The sequence below is a fragment of the Corylus avellana genome, chromosome ca4 (genome assembly GCF_901000735.1).
Source record: "Corylus avellana chromosome ca4, CavTom2PMs-1.0".
Classification (NCBI taxonomy): domain Eukaryota; kingdom Viridiplantae; phylum Streptophyta; class Magnoliopsida; order Fagales; family Betulaceae; genus Corylus; species Corylus avellana.
Window position 1 is genome coordinate 34901399 of NC_081544.1, and position 21911 is coordinate 34923309.

The window sequence follows — 21911 nt, forward strand, 5'->3', positions numbered from 1 at the left end:
ATCGATTATCTATAAATCCAAATCCTGCTCGAAGGAGAAAGTAAAAACAAACCTAAACGATATATATAAAATCATAGAAATTTTCATTCAACATTGATATCCATAGTTTTTCCAGGGCTGCTAGGCTTAGCAATGGTTACATACAAAACCCCATCTTTCACCTCCGCCTTAATCTTCTCAAACTGAATATTCTCCGGCAAAGCAATCCTACAGCTGTATCTGCCATAGCTCTTGGCAGACCACTCCTCTTCCTCGCCATTGCCCTGGCCTTCCTTCTTCTCCAGCACCTTCTCAGCCTTCACAACCAGCATCTTATCCTCCACCCAGACCTTCACATCCTCCTTGGTCATTCCAGGCATGTCAAACCTCATCTTGTACTCTGTCTCTCCCTCTTTGATCTCCCACGGCGTCCTTCCCTTGCCGTACCCTGCCCCCTCGCTCGGCAACGGCCACGGCCACCCGCCGGAGTAGGCGAACGGGTCCTCCATCATCCTATCCATCGTGTCCATCATCTGCTGCACCGTCCTTGCCGTTGGAAATCGGTCCCACAACCCTGCACAGTGCACCCACATAACAAAACAGAGAGAAGAAAAAAGAAAATTTCAGTACCCAATTATTTGTCATTTTTTTTATTAATTTTGGATGAATGAATATTTGTCAAATTTCAGTACCTATGGGCGCGACTGGGTTGACTCGCTTCTTGGGGATGGATTGTTGGTGATTGCTGGGCCTCTGCAAATAGTCAAGATTGTCTCTGTTTTCCCCAGCTGCCATGGCGGCCCTGATGCTGTTCTGGCTTAGACCTCTGCCAATTGGTTTGAAAGAGTGGGGAAGCGTTGAACATAGAGGCTTTGAAGAGTTGCTGGTTCTCCCACATGGGAGAGGCAGAGAGAGACACAAGTTTGAGACAGCTTGAGACATTTCTACTTCTTTTTCCTGAGCTTCTAGGACGAGAACCTGAATGGGGATTGTGTTTAAGGTTTAGTAGATGTGGAGCCTGGAGCCTGGAAGCAAAGAATATATAGGTTTTATGTACATGGGATTCGGCGTTCGTTAATATATTATTTTAAGCCTTAAGGAAGAGTGTCGACGTTTCTAGAAAAGACACTGAGCTTCGAGGGGATTTTGGTTTCTCTCGAGCAATCCAGAAACCTTCCATCGGATCAGGGAAAACCGGCAGACCGTTTACTTACACCGACATGAACAATTTGATAAGAGTTTCTGTTATCCCGTCAACGACGGACCGTTTAATATTCTTCAAACGTCAATGTCCTTTTCATTATATAAGCCATATAATGAAATTATCTTAATTTGATGTAGCGTTATTGGTTATTAACACCAGGGGTGGAACTAGACTTTTAGGTCAGGAGGATGAAGAAAAAAAAAATTAAGGGAATAAAAAATTAACTTTAGAAGAGTTATCTCATAACAACATATATTTTTAAATTTTCTATTAGATGTATGAGTGCTCTAAAATGGTGAATAGAAAGGCATGTAGATTCAGAAATATATATATATATATATATGAAATAACAAATGAGAGAAGGAAAAGTGTAGCGAGAGTTTTAATTTTTAATTATTTTTTTTTAAAGCTCTGTTTGCTTTGTGTTCTAGTGTTTTACTAGAAGTGTGGTTGTAATTAAATTTGAGAAAGCAAATTAGTAGCTATTCATGTGATTATATTAGGCATAATTATTGGAGAGGTACAAAAGATATTGGACCTTTCAAATATTTTTGGGATTTAGAAGCGGATACATCAACCAAGGGTATGTTCCTAAACACAACTATATGAAGTGGATACAAAAGATCTTGGACCTCTCAAATATTTTTGGGATTTATAAGTGGATACATTAGCCAAGGGTCTCTACCCAAATACAACTATATGAAGTGGATACAAAAGATCTTGGACCTCTCAACTATTTATGGAATTTAGAAGTGGATACATCAGCTAAGTGTCTATTCCTAAACACAACTATATTAAAGATTTCATTATCTTGGTTGTATTACAAAATTATACTCCTGTAATAATACGTCACTGATACAGAAAAACAGTAAAATGTTGCATTTTCAATCAGTCAATTGCATCCTATACAGAGGTGGCGCAAGTCTAGAGCTGAAAGTGACAATTCCCACCAAAAAAAAAAAAAAAAAAAAAATTGGAGAAAACAATTCTCCAACTTGAAGGGTATTTTCGGTTCTTCATAAAGAAAGAGGGAGTAAAATCAAAAGAAAAAATTTGAGGGGAGACAAAAACATTATTTTGGAGGGACAAATTTATAAAAATAACATATTTTAAGGGAAAAATTGAAACTTTTGAAAGGACATTCATCTCCGCCCCCCTGATTAACACAGATATTCGGAGCAAAAGAAAATCAATAATAATTTGTTTTAATTTTTTTAAACCATAAACTCATCTCAAATTACAACATATTAGAACTTCTAACCGAACTAAATTTTATATATGAAATTTAGTGTCATTACACATATCAAACTGCTCTTGTTTCAATGTTACTCTCAAAAGTTGTCACAAGCCATGTATATGCAAACATGTGTAGCTGACTTAGCACACGCCATCTCATCAAAAGATGGAGGCCTCCTACTAGCATTATGAACAGTAGATATGTATACGGTCGTCCTCAATCGCATCTTGGTAAGTGGTAGCATTTGTAAATTTCTTACAACTTTATAAATAAATATTGTGGGAGTCTACGACTCAAGAAGTTTAAATCTATTGACCTTAGTCGTGTGTGTGTGATGTGAGCTCTGTTTTCTTTTTCTTTTTTCAAAATTATCCTTTCTAGTGCTTGTAAAACAACTGGTTTTCACAAAAACCGTTTTGCAAGTCCCACATTTTAGAGAGAGATTTTATACATAATAGTAAAATCAAATTCTATTATTATTATTATTATTATTATTATTATTATTATTGTGACATTGGCATAGGTCTCCTCCATGGTCGTGGGTCGGAGGATCGAAGAGAGAAGGTCAATGTCCCTTGAGGAGAGAAGGAGAGACAATGGCCATGCATGGAGGAGAAATGGGGTGAAAATTTTGGATAATTAAGAACATCCAACGTACAATTTGGGCAGCAAATTGTAGTCTGTAGAGCACTTCGAGACGGCAAAAATGCTATAAATGGCATTCTTAATTGCGTGATCATCGTAGATAAAGTCGGCAATCCTCTGATCTTATCATATTGTATGGGGCTCAAGGAAATTGCAGAAAGATAGGTGGGTGGAATATATATATTAATTGTTGTAAACATTAGTGCAACTTTATTCATTTGTGTGTATGTTCACAACTTTATCCTTTTGAGTTTGTGATGAAAGTGGCTGTTCAGTGTGTTCTGTCGGTGTCTTATGGCTATGGTCCATATGGATATGGAGCATTTATGAGGTAGTTAGCAGGCAACGTTACCCAAGTGCGGAAATGGCCATCAATTCAAGGGCAAGAGCCATTTACTTGTTTTGTTAAAAAAAGAGACCCAAAAACACAAGATTCTCCCCCATAGAGTTATCTCTATGCTGCTTTTTCGTGTGCTCCAGTCATTTTGGCATCAACCATTTGTTTTTGGAGAAAATTCTTTTTGAGTTTTTTGAAAAAATCTTATTGCTTAATCAAAAAAAAAAAAAAACCATAATCTTAAACCCATCCCAACTCATTCATTACTTTCTAATACAAAATACTATGGTCTTATAACTTTTTACTATAAAATTATTTATAAATTGGATGTAATAAGTTATAATTAGTGAAATAATTAATAAATTAAATTTTTTACTTAAGTATTTTACCGATGATCAACCGTCACATCAACCTTCGTACTACATTTAGTCATTTACGCCACTTCATCACCAGCTTCACTTTCATCTGATATATATATGTACATCTACATCCACATCCTTCTTAATTTGCTGCTATTGATCGAATTTGACACCCTTTACCAAATTAAGCAGGAAAAAATGGGATCTATGATCGCTTGGCAATGGCAATCCCTCTATCTCCCACCCCTACTCTTCGCCACCTTCATTTTCTTAATCCTTCGCCTAAGCAAATGGCAAAGCAGCTCAAAGTCACTCAGGCCACCGTCACCACCAGGCCTCCCAATCATCGGCCACCTCCACCTCCTCACAGACATGCCCCACCTCTCCCTGGCCCACATGGCCAACAAGCTCGGCCCCATCATCTACCTACGACTCGGCCGAGTCTCCACCGTCGTCGTCTCATCTGCTGACCTCGCCAAGCATGTCCTCAAGACCCACGACCATATCTTCGCCAGCCGCCCGCAGCTCATCTCAGCCCAGTACCTCTCCTTCGGCTGCTCCGATGTCACCTTCTCCCCCTACGGCCCCTACTGGCGCTAAGCCAGGAAGATCTGCGTCACCGAGCTGCTCAGCACGAAGCGGGTCAGCTCCTTCCAACTCATCCGAGACGAAGAGGTGAATCGGCTTTTGAGCTCCGTATCGGGTCAGTCCGGATCGGAAATCGACCTGGGCGAGCAGTTCTTCGGTCTGGCAAACGACATACTGTGCCGAGTGGCGTTCGGAAAGAGGTTCAAGGAGAAGTCGGGAGAGGGGCAGAAGCGTCATTTGGTGGATGTTTTGACGGAGACACAGGCTTTGTTTGCTGGATTTTGTCTGGGTGACTTTTTCCCCGAGTGGGAGTGGGTCAACTGGGTGGGTGGGTACAAAGCGAGATTGACGAGAAACTTGAAGGATCTCAGAGCGGTTTGCGAGGAGATTATAAAAGAACATGTGGATGAGGCCGGTGCGGTGGGCAAGGAGGATTTCGTAGATGTGCTGCTTCGGGTGCAAAAACGCCAGGACTTGGAGGTGCCCATTACAGACGATAATCTCAAAGCTCTTGTCCTGGTATTTCTCTTTCATACGTGGTTTTTTTAATTATTATTGAATTTAAGATAAATTATTATTATTATATTTTGATACAATCATAATTTTAAAAGTTACCTAAGCGATTTTCCAATCATAATTTCGAAAATTAAAAATTCACAATGTTAGTATTCTATATTTTTCATCCTTTTTATTTTTTATTTTTTATTTTTTTATAATTATTGTGACTTAAGGGAACATTTTTCACTTTTTAATTTATTTATTAAATTTGTACTTTATTTATTTATTTTTAATCAGGGACATTTATCGGAAAAATTAAAAGGAGTAATGAAGCTTCCAAACCTTTTTATATTATAGCTTTTCTTTTCAATAAGAATTTTATACAAAAGAGTCAAAGACAAAAGATAAATATACTTATATTAATAACCATGTGATTTTGATATTATGATATTAAATTAGGCGGCTGATATATATATATATATATTGTCATATGAATACGTTTTCACGTAACTTAACATTTTTTATATAACAACATTATATATTTACACTCAAAATCTAGATCATAAAATAACTCCTAATAAAATGAAAAAGGATCATTTATATATATATATATATATATATATATACTCTTAGAAGATGAACATGTTGATTATCGTGTTGTTGGTGGATACTATTAAATTAAGAGAAATGCTAATATGATCATCTCATTATCTCATCCCATATCTTCAAAGTTGAAACCATGAACTGTTTTCGTAACACTTGGTGTATTGGACTTGAGACCACACCACATTATTCATTAAATTAATGACCAACTTACTAAATTATCCCCATTTTTTTTTCCTTTTTAAATTATCCCGACTTTGGGAGAGGCTTCCGATGGCCCAGTCAGAGGGGTCTGTCACAATTACAAAAAAAAAAATTCCGGGAATTCTAATCCAACTACTCCTGATTTTTGAAAGAGCATGCTGACACTTTCTTTTGCTGTAGTTGTTGGCAAGAATGAAAATGCAGCCAGTATTATCAATCTTTTTGTTTTTTTTTTGTTTTTAATTATTTTGATAATCCTTTTGAGACTTAATTCTCTTAAAGTGATAAGAGAATAGTGTAGGAAATGCTTATATATAATAAGTAAACACCTAATTTTGTTGACTATGTTGTGTACACACATCATGGAACAGGAAAAGAAGTTTAAGATCAGATCTTGTTTGTTTGTTTGTCTTTTTTAATGTGGCAATAGGAGTTTAGTACCGTTACCTAATGCAAAGTTGTTTTTCTTTTTTCTTCTTGTGTTTTTGTTTTGTAGGACATGTTTGTTGCCGGAACTGACACATCAGCTGCAACACTAGAATGGACAATGACTGAGCTTGCTAGACACCCGGCAGTGATGAAGAAAGCACAGGAAGAAGTTAGAAATATAGCATCCAGCAGAGGCACAGTTGAAGAGAGCGATCTTCAACATCTTCATTACATGAAGGCAGTGATAAAAGAGACAATGCGGTTGCGTCCGCCAGTCCCTCTCCTAGTGCCTCGAGAATCCATGGAGAAATGCAATCTGGATGGCTACGAAATACCTGCAAAAACTAGGGTTCTAATCAACACCTACGCTATTGGAAGGGATCCCAAGTCATGGGAAAACCCTCTGGAGTTCAATCCTGAGAGGTTCACCGATAACAACATTGAGGTCAAGGATTCGGATTTCAGGTTTCTACCATTTGGTGGAGGCAGGAGAGGGTGTCCGGGTTATTCCTTTGCGTTGGCTACAGTAGAGATTGCGTTGGCTCGCCTCCTGTATCATTTTGATTGGTCATTGCCTCAGGGGGTTGGTGCAGATGATATGGATCTCAGTGAGGTTTTTGGGCTTGCAACCAGAAAAAAGACTCCCATTGTTCTTGTGCCAACAGCCAACAAGCACTATGAGTTCAAGGGCTGACCATACTTTAGTTCTCACTTCCTAGACTTCCAATAATGTCTATTTATAAGTTCCTTGTGTTTTCCTATACTAGGAGAGTGTTCATGTGTTTAAAAACCATCATGGGGGATCTCATATATATATATATATATATGCTTTAAAAACACGTTAAATTTGCATTTAAATAATACCAACAAAAAACAAAAACTTCCATTTGATGTAAATTCATATAAACAAAACCGTGCTTTAAATTTACGTTACACCGCCTTGTAGTAGTCTATGAACATTAGAGGATTGTGGATCTCATAGAACCAATGATCGGTTTCTTCAACTTCAGCCTTTAAGCCTGGTGATGAAATTATCATCATTGTAATGTGCTGAAAGGAATTGACGTCTCTATGACCACAATAGAGATATAGAGAGCAAAAATTATATCTAATTACCCATTAAACTCACTTGGCCTTCTCCTTAGGCTTTTCCTCCAACTCCTCCGTTGTGGTTGAATTCAGAGCTGTCAGCTTACCAAAAGAATCCTTTGCATCCCCAAAAAAGTCTTTCACTTTGTCAAACACTGTTTTGAGCTCATCCTCTGTCGGCAGCTGAAAATTTGATTCAGAAGCATAAAGATACTTGAAATCCACACAAAGTCTGATCTAAGTTGAAAAAAGGGGCATTGAAAATCGCTGTTTTTGGATTCTAAGATTTCTGACAATCTGAGTATCTGATGCCCAAGTTTAGCTACAACAAAATAACTTGAAAAAGAAGAAAACCAATCCTCACCTCAATAACATCTGTGGTAGAAAGAGCAGCTCTCACATTGCAATTTTCCTGCATGTTCAGCACTCCTACAGTGTAAGACAAATAATGGCAGGATTGTTTTTTTGACAAACTCTTGAAGAGCATATATGCATGAATATGTGTACAAAGTACATATATATGTGCATAAATATGTATGTAGTCATGTACGTATATTGATCAGAAATAGTAGGGATATCATACATTATAAAGCATTGGCTATAGGCATATTTACCACTAGTTTGTAGCCATATTTGAAGTCAGTAGCTGCTCGCAATACACGATGCAGTCTAAATGCTGTCTTCTGTATCTCCTTCTCATCCTATTGCAATCATACACAAGCTGTCAGCAAGAAAATTAGCTGAATACAGAGGCAGATATCACAAAATTTTGGCAATTAGGCTTCCCCAAGTACTACACAGGCAGGCAAATTCTTTAATTGATTGAAATATCTTGATGTCACTAGTTAATAATAGATAAAGCAAGACCAAGATAAGAAGGGAAATAATAGAACCCAATAAAGGAAACACTATTATGGTTTCCTGAAACAGTAAACTTTTAAATCCAAGGGCTAGATATCTAGTGTACAAGATCTCAGTGAAAGCAGAACTTACACGGTAAATAACTGCCGCGATATTTTTAGCAAGTGTATCTTTGTAGATATATTTCCCTAGGAAGTTATCCTTGGCCGCAACCATGATTTTGGCAGTGGTGCCACCTGTTATCATGCTAAGTGGATACCAAAGATAAACCTGTACAAATGGCAAGAAGCTCAAGAGATGCTCGATGATATATATGTTCAATAAATTCCAATTGGAAAAAATCTCTTATCCAAGAGAAATATGAATATTTAGGAACTACATGTCAATGACAACAAGCCGATGCACCAGAATCAAAATGAAGATAAAATTACAGAAAACTGTTGTTCTTGAAAAGATAAAAACAAATCATACAGAAGACTCCTGGCAACAAAACAACCAATTTCTTAGTTCAAGAACACACAAACCATCACAGAGCGCAAGATACTAAGAACAAGATCTTAGCCGGCTAAAATCAAGCTCCTTATTTAATGAAATCAATTCCAGCCGCCACAGCAAGCTAACACCCGTCCAGTGGATTTGAAATTTTAAGGACCATCAAGGAATCCTTTAGATTAATTAAGTGTGTGACGAACATGCACCATGAACATAAAAATGCAGGGCAATTAAACAGATGAAAGCAGTAATGCTCCGTTTGGTTGCTCAAAAAATGGAAAATAAATTAACATTTAAATATAGAATTTCATCCAATTCAGGGTACCCAAAATAAAAACTTCCACTCAGTTGAGCATATCAATAGGCAAAGAAAAGAAACTCTATATCTCTCACTATGTCAGCTTTACCAGCCATCAACAAACATAATCATACAAGACCAAGATTAAAACTTTTGGTTTCCCAGAGTATTCTCATAAACCAATCAGTGATTAAGAGAAATAGTAATTAAGAGAAGGGGAAAGATAAAGAAAACAAACATTTGCCATACGGATGAAGATGACAAATTTGGGGTTGCCATCGTCTTCAATCTTGGGCAAGGAAGGAGGTTGAGACCTCTGAAATTGACGAGCTTGCATTCCTTTCTTTCCCTTCGCTTGAACAACCAATGAGTGCTTCTGCCTCAGCTGAGGCTTCTGGGTCGTTCTCCCAGAGGAGAAGAGTGAATGCTTGACCAACCCATCTTCGTTTGTCCTCGAATTCGATAAGGGAAGCCGAACCAGCGCGTTCAGAGACATACCCACCTCCATTTTTCACTCCGCTCTCTGTTTCTACAAGTCTTTTTTCAATGGGTTCTGCGTTTTCTTTGTATTGCGAGGTGGATAGCGGGACAAATCATCAAGGTGTGTCGGAGGGACTCTTATCCGCACGCGCTCAGAGATTTCTAAGGGAATGCGGTGGGACAGACTGCAGAGAGATATACCCCCTTACACGTGGCATACGGTAAGGCCAAAACTCCATGGTCCCACTCCCGCAAATGAAATTGCCGCTGATTGACGGATGACGATGATCATGTTCATGTTCATGGTCGTTCGAGAGTGCAAAATTTTTTATTTTCTTATTTTTATTTTTTTAAAAAAAATTTTTTTGCACGCAGCGTGCCTGTTTTACATTACCCTGGTCGTTCGGGTAAAACAAAAGAGCACGCACGCCGCGTGCTGTGAATCAGTGCTCCGGTCGTTCATGTCATGTTTGTTATTTATTATTGTGCTTATTCAGTTTGCCATATGTAATTATGTTTGATGAGGTAAATATTATCCAGTAATCGTGTCGTTTTAAGTTATATATAAATTTTTTTTAAGTTTTTGGATTTTCATTTCATATATTTAGGTGCTGTTCGGCAATCAACATGACATTACACTGTTTATAAAAAATAAAAAATAATGATTAGTATAAAAAAATAAAAAAAATTTATTTTATAGTGATTTTTTTTATTTTAATAATAATAAAAAGTAAATGATGTGATATAAAAGTGAGTGTTTTGATGTTAATTTTTTTTTTTTTGGAAAAAAATGAAATGAATTGTGTGTGGGGGTGTTGTGTTGTTTAACAAACACCCCTAGCATCTTAAAATGCTGACATGTCATTAACTCCATTAATGTCACCTTGTCAGTTTTGTCATGCATGAAATAATGCTAGGTATCATATTTTTATCCTCATAAAATTCTCCTAAAATTTATATGACTTTCAAAATTACCATTAAATCAACAGATGGTACATATATAGCATTACTCTTTGTCATGTTAGTTAAAACAGTAAGTTATTTTTATTTTTAATAAAAATTCTTTCAAGAAAAGAGATTGAAGAGGATGGAGTCATGACTCTACTCCGCCACCCCACCATCCCAATAGAAGGGTACTGTGTGGGCTACCCCTAACTGTCATGATGAGCGTTGGCTCATTGGGGGTGGTCATGCACCGCTCTGTTGGGGTGGTTGCCCCCTTGCAAGGGGGTCAGTGGAGTAAAAAAAGGTTTTTTTAACTGATGTGCCGAAGAGATATATAATAAAAAAATAAAGTGAAGTAAAAACTTCAAAAAATGTAATTACTCGTGGCGCCCCAAATGTAAATTTATAAGCTTGGCAGCTTACAAATTCGGTGGATTTACTTCTACAATGAAGATTTGCAAGGATTGTCTTCAATTTTTAAGTGTAGAAATATATAATGGAAAAATAATATGAAGTAGAAAAGAGAGAAAAAAACAGAGAAAGAGACTAAAGCATTAGAATTACATCTTTGTATGGAAGTATATATATATATTACAATGGTCTTTATTTAGAGAGAAATTAGGAGCAATGGACATGTAAGCCTAAACTAAGAAAGGAAAAAGCATAATTTAGAGAACATAAAATATTCTTAACATAAAGAATAGAAATAATGTAATATACGAGGTGGTATCAAAAGCAGACAAATTTGAGCATTAATGCTTTAAATATGAAAGAAACATAAGAATATATTGTCCGTTGCATGCATGCACATGGATGGCTTTCAGCTCCACATTCACAACAAACTTTTCCTCTTAATTTACTCTAATTTCTCTCTCATATTTTATAAAAGACTCAAGGTCACGTACGTACGTACACAGTCACTTAAGAGTTCCTCAAATATCGGAGCATTTCCAGGAAGAAGCTGCGATGATGGGCTTAGACTTCCAGCCAAGAACCAAGCAGCCCTTCTCTTCCTTAACTGTGTAACCCTCACAAACATTAGCCTTTCCAAGCCATTCCTTCGCCTGCATTATCATCTTCACAGGCGTCGCCTGAAACCCAGCCCGGCTCATTCTCCTGCGCCATTGGTCAATCTTTTCATGCCGCTCCACCCTCGCCGGCCCCTCGCAGCTTACTATGTTCTTTATTTCCTCGGCAAAAGGGAACTGCTCTATCTTCGCTCGCCTTGTGTCATATTTGGGAAGCATTGCATCTAGGGAGTCGAAGATGGCGGAGTAGTAATGCAATGCTTCCATGAACCTCCCTAGAAAGAAAGGCCCATTGTGGCTCGAGTCCTGCTCAACTAGAACAAACACCTTTGGCGATAGCCCATGCAATATCTGTAGCACTGAATTTAAATTAAGCTCCTCGGCTCTCTTCCACTGCACAATGCAGCTGAAGTATGCTGCTTATGACTAGAACCTCCCCATCAAGGATTTTGAAATCTTCAGGTTTCAGGTTTTCCAGGTTGCTTTCCACGCACAGAAATTCAAAATTCAATATTCCCATGCCTTTGGCGTACAGCTCTAACTCATATATGTTATGATATAAATTAAATGATTAAATTTATTTATTTATATCTTAAGTTTTTAATATAAGTAATAATTTAACAATACCCCATTTCTTCAAGGCGGTCAATGCAGTTTCCAACACCGGTAATTCGAAGGTGGCTAATTGGCTGGCCTGCGCGGTTGGCTAGGCTTTGTATCAGCCTGCGCCATTGATGGCCATGCGGCAGGCCTAAACTCATGCCTAAGTCCACCACATGAACACAAGTCTCACCCTCAAAGGCTTCCAATATCAATGCATTGGCTACAAAATGGCCGAATTGGATTTGTGGACACATCTCATAAACAAGGTGCAAGGCTTCATCCTTCTCTGGCATAGCCACCATTGTTTTTGCCGTGAGGCCTGTAACTCCCACTGCTCCAAGCGGCTGAACCAGGGCGAGGCGGTCAGAAAGTCCTTGGACAAAGCACGAAGCAACTCGCTGAAACAAAGTTCCAAAGACGAGGGCATTAGCCTTAAGCTCGGAAAGTAATATTGAAGCATGTACTTTGTCGCGACAAGCGACAGCCTCGGCACAAGAAACGAGTTGTTGTACTAGTTTTATCTCATCTCCGCTCCCTTCTTCCTCGTCCTGGTACTGTTCTTCACCTCCCATCATCGCCGTCGTTGCTTCTTCCATAGCCTCAATCGCCAAATATCTCTGATTGTAAGCCCATATATGGTCTCGAAATTGAAGCCTTGGCAAGCTATACCAGCTATTAATACTACTCGTGCTGCTGCCGCCGCCATTATAAAGGTTACCGTTACTTGTAATAGATTCATGATGGTCACCACTTGATGCCTGCTTTAGCCTCTTGGGATTTCTGATTTTATCCATGGGGATTGGCCAGGACGAATAAGTAGTACTAGTGTAAGGCAACGTGGGAAGAGAAGGGAATGTAAAGCAAGCTATGGCCGAGTGGTTGAGATCAAGAAGATTGATCACCCCATTTCTTCCGGCCTGATCATCACCCAAGAATTGATCAGGTGAAATGTAGAGAGGAGGTGTCATAGTGTTGCCTTCTAATGAATCAATCTTTTATGCAATGAGGCTAATTAACGACAACCCATCCATATATATATATATAGTGGGCTTGAGCTTCAATTGCTGAGGCGACTATAACAAGGTTCTGAAAAATATTAGAGATGCATAGAACTATGTCAGCATAGAGCAATCAGAGTATATCTTGAATCATTGTCAGGGAATCCCAAGAGATTAGGAGTTTAATATTTTATCCAGCTAGCTAGGGGGGTAATCCTCATGTACACTGTCATGTTTCTAGTTACAATATTCTTTCGATCCCATTTTTTCTTGGGATATTTGATTTATACTTTCATGGTTTTATTTTACTAGGTCAAAATAATTTATGGTTTGAATAGCTAGCTAGCTAGGAGAAGCTCATCGATCGCAAGTATACATGCCAAAATGTTTTCTCCGCTCATCATCAAATTCATTTAATATTGATAATCAAAGCACTATGTTTTAGCCGTCCATTTGGGCTTTTGTTAGTGTATTATAATGTATCTACGGGGTATGATGGATGAATATATAGTGAATAGTGTTTGAAATGGATCGTACAGGATATACCATCTGATACAATATTTTTCTTAACGATTGTTAGACTTACAAACTCAGCATTGGCTGGTAACGTAACGCCGTAACGATGTATATATATAGCATTGGCGATACAAAAAAAAAAAAAAAAAACTTTAAATTAATCATATCATAACACTTTTTTATCCCTCAAAACACATTAACAAGTATAATCAAAATAAAAGTTAGTTTGATGTTGATTTAAAGCATTTCCGAATGCCACTCCCAAGACGCTTTGGACAATCACAAAAAAAAAAAAAAAAAACCTGAAACTTTTGGAAGCTAGGATTCGTTCGATATATATCATTCAAAAGTCAATTCAAATGCGTATTAATAGGCAGTAAAAATATTCTTGTAATTTTGACTATTTAGGGTTTTTTTTTCCTTGATGAATAAATGAATAGGCAATAAAAAGATAACTTGGACATTAATATTGAGTTTTAGAATAAAAATTTGAACAAGTGCTTATGCATGCCTTCAACCTAGCTTGGGATTTTAAGAAAAATCAATAGACTTAAAGAAAGCTTTTCTTCTAATATATAGCTAGTCGTACACAAATTAAAAACCCTAAATCGATATCGTTTATGATATATGTATCCCTGCGTTTATGTTATACACAAATTCAAATGCGTTTATGACCAGCTCGATCTTGACGGCCCCTCTCCTTATCATTATTAAGAAAAGGGAAAATGAAGTTGAATTTGTCAATAACTTGACATGATCAACCAAAATACCAAGGTGGTGAAAACTACATTAATCGATTAATGAACTGAGTTATTTTTTTTCTTCATAATTAAGCGAGTTATATATATATATGCATGGCTTTCTAGGTAACATCCAAAGAAAAAAGTTGAAAGCAAGACGACGATGAGAATATAATAATTTTCTATGCTCACCAATCCGAAAGACTGGATCTCAATATCTACCTCTCATTTTCTTGGTGATTTCGCGCCCCAATAATTTTTTTTTCCTCTGGCCTTCTCTTGCACCTAACCCTTGGATGTAGACAGTATAGCTAACATAGTTATAAATTTCTGAATATTAATTGTTCGTGGATTCTAGAAGGTGTACGTGAGCTAGGAGGATCCAAGTAAATTAAGATAGATGGATGTTTTTGGTTTCTAAGCTTTCTTGTAATATATATATATATAGGGAATCACTTTGCCTTTTCTCATGTGTGGCAACGTACACTCCTATATCAAGAAGGGTACGTAAGCCCTAAAGTGCAAGGAAAATTCTTGAAATACTCAAATTTTTACTACAAAATCATTTACAAATTAATGTGGCTGTCCATAATTAGAAAAATAATTAAGAAAAATTGATAAGTCAGATATTGTTTCATCAGACTACTATTGGATTAGTTTGTAAATAACTTTACCGTAAAAAATTGTACAAAAGATTGCCTAGTTCAACCATATGATATCTAAGCGCGCATGCGATGATTTTTTTGCTCGATCGCTACAAGAATCGAAGAGGAGTATCTCATGGATAAGCTCGATCGTTGTCCTTAGAACTTGCTAATTCATTTGTTCAAAACTTGACTTGTACATATTCTTGTTTTTTCCCCGTTGAATTAATTGCTATTTAAACCCAAAAAAAAAAAATAATAAGTGTCAGCAGCCGCTGAATCACGTCGTAATTTTTTAATTTTTTATAATAAAATGCTAGATGTGATATATAGTAGTAGTTAACTCTTAATATTTCACTTCTTGACTACAGCACCACTATACAAACCATCTCAGCCAAGGTGGCTTATACCAACACCCATCTTCGTAGACATATATTATTAACTTTTACGAAAACAATGAAGATTGACGTGCAAGTTATCTCCACCGAAACCATCAAACCCTCTTCGTCCACCGCTGAACACCTCAGGCATCACACTCTCTCCTTCATTGATCAAATTACACCTTCGATTTTCATGCCTTTACTTCTCTTTTACCCGAGAGATATTGGTGTTGCTTATCTCAGCAACGAAGAACGCCAAACCCGGATTAAGAAATCCTTATCCGAGTCCTTGACACGATTTTACCCGCTAGCAGGACGGATTAAAGACAACTTTCACGTTGATTGCAACGATGAGGGGGTCCACTACGTGGAAGCCAAGGCCACGTGCCAACTTTCCGAAATTCTTGAGGATCCAGACCCAACTGAGCACAACAAATTCCTCCCATATGAACTGGACGATATGAATGAAGTAGCCTTAGCCGTCCAACTTACCACCTTCGACTGCGGTGGGATTGTGATCGGACTGACCTTCGCCCACAAGGTTTTGGATGCTTCCTCATTCTTCTTGTTCCTCAATAGTTGGGCAGCTATTGCTCGTGGTAGTAGCAACATAGCCACTCCACTATTTGAATCAGCCACCATCTTCCCGCCGGTAACTGAACCTAGCTTTATTATACCTAGGGGTAGTCCGGGAAAGGAAAAGATTGCGATAAAGAGATTTGTGTTCAAGGGGTCTGCAATCAATAGCGGCTCTGAGAGACAAATACAGCACCGATGACACCAACATCGAATACCCACGCCCCACTCGCGTGGAGGCTTTATAGGCTTTCATATAAAATCGCTTCCTTGCCGCCACCCAACCGGACCCCAACAAGTTGTACACCCTATCTCACGTATCCAACGTGCGCACAAGGTTGGTCCCGCCTCTTTCTGAAAATTACTTCGGGAACATTTCCTTGGGTACGGGATTTGCAATCTCCAAGGACACCGAGGATGTGTTTGAGCGCATTGTTATTCCGCTGAGAGAGAGATGCCATGAGGAAAGTAGACATGAATTTTGTGAAAAGTTTCCAAGAGAGTGGTGGGAGCTCTAATTTCGTCATAGAGAACTTGGAAAGATACAGGAAAGGAGAGGTGGTCGCGTTAGCCTTCACCAGCTTGTGCAGGTTTCCAGTTTATGAGGCGGGTTTTGGGTGGGGAAAGCCTGTGTGGGTTGCCTCGGCTAGATTGTTGTTCAAGAATCTAGTTGGTTTTTTCGACACGAAATCAGGGAATGGAATAGAGGTATGGATTAATTTGGATGAGGAAGATATGGCTAAATTCGAAGTTGACAAGGAGCTCCTGGCGTGTGTTTCCTCCGCAAAAGTTTATGCGGTTTAGGCCGCCATTTTTATTTATTTATTTATTTTCTTCTAAATATTGGATGCTCGTACAGTTGTGGCCAAAATAATCTTACTGTGTTTAAAAGTTTGCCTACATGTGGAAATATGGTTTTTAATCTTTTAGTACATGTCTCACATGAGTCACACTCACATCTCTTGGCCTGTGAGCTGTGAAGAAAGATTTTTTATTCTTTTTGTGTGGGTGTAATAAGTTTGCCTACATGTGGAAAGATTTTTTATTCTTTTTGTGTGGGTGTAATAATAATAAAATGTTTGTTTAATAATATTAAGGAAGAAGTGAAATTATATTATTTCGTTTTAATTGGGGTGTTTGTTGAAACTAGCCTCAGATTCCTATGTTTAATTAAATTAACTGAAAATACCAAAAAAAAAAAAAGTTTTGAGTAACCAAGAACCAAGATTGTTTTGCAATATGCTTGGAAGAAAATGAGAAAGATAATAGAAAATACCTGTTGAAATTTTCAATGATAAGGAGACCATAGTACAATTGATGGGTTACAATTACAATTAGTTTTTGACACCTCAAAAAGTTAATCTCACATCGAAAAGATAGATTACATATTAACATGGAGTACTAGTGGGTGAGTTATAAAAAAATTAGCTTTTGAGTTATATATTAATTTTTTATTTGGTGAAACTCGACGTTATAATAGGGATTGGATTAAGGTTAGATTACATTTAAATAAACTCAAATCATTTGTAAATTTTTATAATTAATTGGGTCTTGTACACAATCATATATATATATATATATATATATATATAAAAGAAAAAAAAGAAGCTAGATGTAACCTTTTTGAACTCTTTCCTAGTGGTGAAAATTAAGTGTCTAAGACCAAATTACTCGTCAATCTTTATCTACGCTTTCTCTCTTTGTTTCCTGTACGTGGAAGAGTACGTACTTCAGTTATATATGAAGAGGTCGATCAATGATAGATACATTAACCGTAAAAGCTTTGATCACTCGTTCACACCATGATCCCGATATAATCCAGACAAACCCAGACCTTCAAATCCAAAAACTTATATTTACAAATGAACCAAGTTAGTTGAAGAATAGTTAGACTTCAACTATAATTCAATGATAGTTTTTAAGAGTGACGCAATGATATAGTCTTTAATTTTGACTATTATTCTTGAACTCCATAATCTACTTTAACACCTCTCCGGTGTCTCTGCAAAAACTCGTGTCCAATTAAGCATAAGCTTCTGCATATTCCCTTTGTTTGTACTAGTGTGCCCTTTGCTATATATGCGCAATCTCTGCTTAAATGTTTAGGGCTCAAACGAACGTTGTCTTTCGTACCTTTAGAAAATTAAAAAAACCACCGGACCATGAAACAAAGCCATTTTATTCAAAAGGCTTTTTTTTTAAAAATAAATAAATAAATAAAAGATTAATTAAGGTGGGTCTGAATTTTGTCGAAAGCGAGAGGTAACCTTTGACCCTACGAAATTCGTCTGAAATGGGAATGGAACTCATACTAATTAATAATGAAACCAAGTACGATGAGTTTCGGTGTTGGATATTGGAGGACTACAAGAATAAGAGGTGGGTTAAGAAAACATTTCATTTACCTTTTACGTGGATGATGCATCATCAATTTCTCGCCTTCAACAATAACATGCACCGGCGAAATCTGCTTCAGCCCACGGATCACGGATGTAAGGCTGAAAAGAACCAATTGTGAATGCTTAATTACTCTATTATACTACCATGACAGGAATTTTTAAGAGACCCAATCTCACCGGACTCTCCCCAAGGTGGTGGCGTGGTGAAATCATAATTGGATTTCTATCGTTGATGTCACGTTCGACGGTTAGGTGACGGCCGAGTTTAATAAACCTCATCCATCAGGTGTATCTAGTTTCGTTTACTTGTTTGTATTTGAGTCATTTTGAGCATTTCCATCAAGATATTTAAATTTTTTCTATATTTAATTTTGAAAATGTATTTTTTTTATTTAACTAATCATTTATTAAAATTATTAAATATCAAACTCTCTATATTTTTTTACTTTAAATAATAATTTATGTAATATTTATTACATACGTTTATTATTAAATATTTAAATTTGTGTAAACTATAAGGTGAGTTTGTAATCAAATTAATTATAATAAAAATTAAAGCATCTCAAACTTCTTTTTTTTTTTTTTTTTTTTTTTTAAATTATTGTTCCCACCTTTAAATTTTATATTGTAAATTTTATGTTTTATATATGAATGAGCTCAGATTACCCTGACCTCTGCACTATACGTACAATTGGTTACATTCTTGTATTATTATATCATTTCCTCCCAATATGCATCATTACCATATAGTATTTCCATTAATGTATATATTGTCAACAAATGGTCTTATTAATCTTCTTTGCCGTTTCAAATTATATATTTTCAACCTTGGCTTTTATGAAAGAATGCTTAGACCATGTTGGCCTTTTACGGTTTTACCCATACACATGGGTTTTTTTCTTTCTTTTACTAATATATGGCTATGAATTGAAGCTCAAAATTGTTTCAAGAAAAGCAGCTCAATTTATGTTAAATATATATATATAAAAACTAATAATAATAAAAATAATTATTTAATTCATATTTTAACGACTACACAACATGTAAAGTATTTTAATTGAAATTAAGAATAAAATGATGAGTCACAAAACTTATAATACCATGTTAACAATATAGACACAATTGTTTAACAGTTGTTATTATTGCTAACAATAAATATCTTTGTTCTTTGTTCTATCATCTAATATTATTTTAGACAATCATTTGCTTGTTTCAGCATCAGATTAATTCTCGGAATATTGCATGCACCAAAATATTAACAAAAAAAAAGCACACATAACCATCACATTATATATATATATAGTATAGTTTATGCATATGTAGGACTGTATATAGGGCCGGTATGATACATGAAGCCATGCTCTCGTTGATAATTAATTAACCAAAGCTCACATGACGACGCGCATGTGTTCATCCCAGCCTTGATATATTTTGATCAAATTGTGTCGGACCTACTAAAAAAATTACTTAATGAATCTGAGAAAGCATGTAACTGAAGATAGTAGTGTGATCCAATATTGCTAGTGAGTGGAGAGTCATTAAAATATTATTTTAGATATGAGCTTTTTATTAACCATAATTATTTAATTGGACATACCCAAAAACCATGATAAAATAAGAGTTTGAGTCAAACGCAGGTTGCATGAAACTTGACGTCATGTTTATTTTAAGTTTACACTCGCTTTATAAAGATAAATGTTATAGATATTAATTTTTTTATTACAAAAATAAGTATTAAATTAATGTGAAACTCATTTATTGATACTCGTAACATTTAATTTTTCCTTTAAAAAAAAATTAAATGAGAAAAAATGTAAAACAAAGAGAGTAGGCATTGCGTGCAATTTAAAAACTAGTAATTTTAAAATGTGTGAAGTGAAATTATAATTTTTTAAATTAAGCATTTGATAAAAGCATGATTTGGAATGTCAAATCATAGTCTAGTTTTTAAAATATTGTGTCTTACATGTGATTTGAAAATACAAATTTTTTTTCTACATTTTCAAACCGCCATTTTGAAATTAAAAAAAAAAAAAAAAAAAAAAAAAAAACCCTATTTTCAAATGAGATATTTCTATAATTTTGTTTTAAAACATGCTTTTAATATAAAAAATCATAGGTGAAAGACCTTCAAGTTAAGGATTGACGTGATAACGAACTGCACCGCCACCCATTGCTTTTGGTTTTAGTTAATTTTACTATGATAATGTCATTTAATTAGAAAAAAAAAAAAACCATTATTTATCAATAAATCTAATTGTTTTCGCATCTTTATGAAAATGGCAAAATTCACTGAATTTTACATATCTTGAGATCTCAGTATCTCGAGATCGAGAAGATATCGAGATTATAAAAAGATAAATTTTTGTAGGGTAATTGTATAATAAGTCCCCGAATCAATCCTCCAAAATTTAAAAATCTTTAAGTTTTTTTTGAAAATTTACTCTCTAGTCAATCGAAATGACAATAAAATCCCTACCGTCAAATTTTTTTAACAGCCGTTAGTCCCAATCAAAACGCATTGTTTCATCTCATTAAAATATTAATTTCTTTGATTAATAAAGAAAACTCTTCTATTTCTTTGATTCCTGAAATTTAATTTTTTTTTTTTTTTATTCATTAGTCCTTTGATTGCAAAAAAATAAATAAATAAAAGTAAGCTTTACCTTTTATTCTCTTCAAGTATGTAGTCTCTTCCTCCTTTGGTGGTGCCCTTCTAGTAGTTATCTACAATTATAGATTTTATTTTATTTTATTTTTTGTGATTAGCTAGCTTCTAAAAATGTATATTAAAAAAAAAACAACTTGTTCAAGCAATTACCTGAAGGCCAAGTTTGATATTTGCCAGATTATAACAACCCAAGTCCATCCAATGGCTGGGTAATATATTTGAATCCCACCTCCCATCTCCAACCTTTTTTCAACAATAAAAAATTATTTAGTTCAGACTTTTAAGTAAATGTAAACGATTAAATCATAATGTCAAAACAATAATTACCTCTAGATAATGAGGTTCCACTATAGTTAAATCTGTAGAAACTTTAATCTTTGGTTTTAAATTTGTAAGAAGTTCAATCTTTGGCTCCTTCTCATATTTTGCCACCATGTCTACTAATACACCCTAATTAATAAAAATAGGAGTTAGTATGAAAAGTCTAGAAAGACATAATACATTACAATCATAATCTATTACAAACTTACATTTTGAGAGCTTGGTGGTGGTACTACATTGCCGTAATGTTGTAATCGGTAGGCAAGCGGCTTCTACCTGATGATAAATAGCAAGCGGCTTCTACCTGATGATAAATAGAAAATTGTCAAACTGTCAGTGTTTTGGAAAAAATAATCTTTATGTTTGGAAATTAGTGAGTGTCATACTTACTATTCCTTAACATTGTCGTTATAAGACCCCTCTTCCGCCTCCTTCTCTGCATCCTTCTCCGGAGGATAAATGGTAACTGTCAATAACAAACAACCTTGTTAAAAACATTTCTACATTGCTAACTATGGTCTAGTTATACTTAATTAAATTTACATATCTTGAGATCTCAGTATCTCGAGATCTCAGTATCTCGAGATCGAGATGATATCGAGATTATAAAAAGAAAAAATTTTTGTAGGGTAATTGTATAATAAGACCCCGAATCAATCCTCCAAAATTTAAAAATCTTTAAGTTTTTTTTGAAAATTTACTCTCTGGTCAATCGAAATGACAATAAAATTCCTACCGTCAAATTTTTTTAACAGCCGTTAGTCCCAATCAAAACGCATTGTTTCAT

The 21911-nt window shown here is 35.8% G+C and overlaps 3 protein-coding genes and 2 pseudogenes across 5 annotated transcripts; 2 read left to right on the top strand and 3 right to left on the bottom strand.

The window, feature by feature from the left end:
• Positions 1–41: 41 nt before the first annotated feature.
• LOC132179200 (small heat shock protein, chloroplastic) lies at positions 42–1034 on the bottom strand. Its single transcript, XM_059591868.1, has 2 exons — positions 672–1034; positions 42–553 (listed from the first exon to the last, which is right to left on the bottom strand). Exons 1-2 carry the CDS (start codon positions 919–921, stop codon positions 84–86), a joined length of 720 nt encoding a protein of 239 aa, XP_059447851.1. The 5' UTR covers positions 922–1034; the 3' UTR covers positions 42–83.
• A 2841-nt stretch (positions 1035–3875) lies between these two features.
• Positions 3876–6846, top strand: LOC132177831 (tryptamine 5-hydroxylase-like). Its single transcript, XM_059590297.1, is given in 2 exon segments — positions 3876–4868; positions 6151–6846. Coding segments are annotated over 2 exon segments (1617 nt in total). The 5' UTR covers positions 3876–3878; the 3' UTR covers positions 6778–6846.
• A 95-nt stretch (positions 6847–6941) lies between these two features.
• LOC132177832 (protein HHL1, chloroplastic) lies at positions 6942–9428 on the bottom strand. Of its 3 annotated transcripts, none has more exons than XM_059590298.1 (6): positions 9062–9428; positions 8166–8303; positions 7787–7873; positions 7537–7584; positions 7213–7355; positions 6942–7102 (listed from the first exon to the last, which is right to left on the bottom strand). In XM_059590298.1, the coding sequence occupies exons 1-6, from the start codon at positions 9329–9331 to the stop codon at positions 7090–7092; spliced, it is 699 nt and encodes a 232-aa protein (XP_059446281.1). In that variant the 5' UTR covers positions 9332–9428; the 3' UTR covers positions 6942–7089. The 3 variants fall into 3 exon arrangements, with proteins under 3 accessions (XP_059446281.1, XP_059446282.1, XP_059446283.1); XM_059590299.1 differs by having other exon boundaries at positions 6942–7133; XM_059590300.1 differs by having other exon boundaries at positions 7200–7355.
• Positions 9429–11180: 1752 nt separating this feature from the next.
• LOC132178468 (GRAS family protein RAD1-like) lies at positions 11181–12847 on the bottom strand (annotated as a pseudogene).
• A 2386-nt stretch (positions 12848–15233) lies between these two features.
• Positions 15234–16537, top strand: LOC132178469 (stemmadenine O-acetyltransferase-like; annotated as a pseudogene).
• The last annotated feature ends 5374 nt before the right edge of the window (positions 16538–21911 follow it).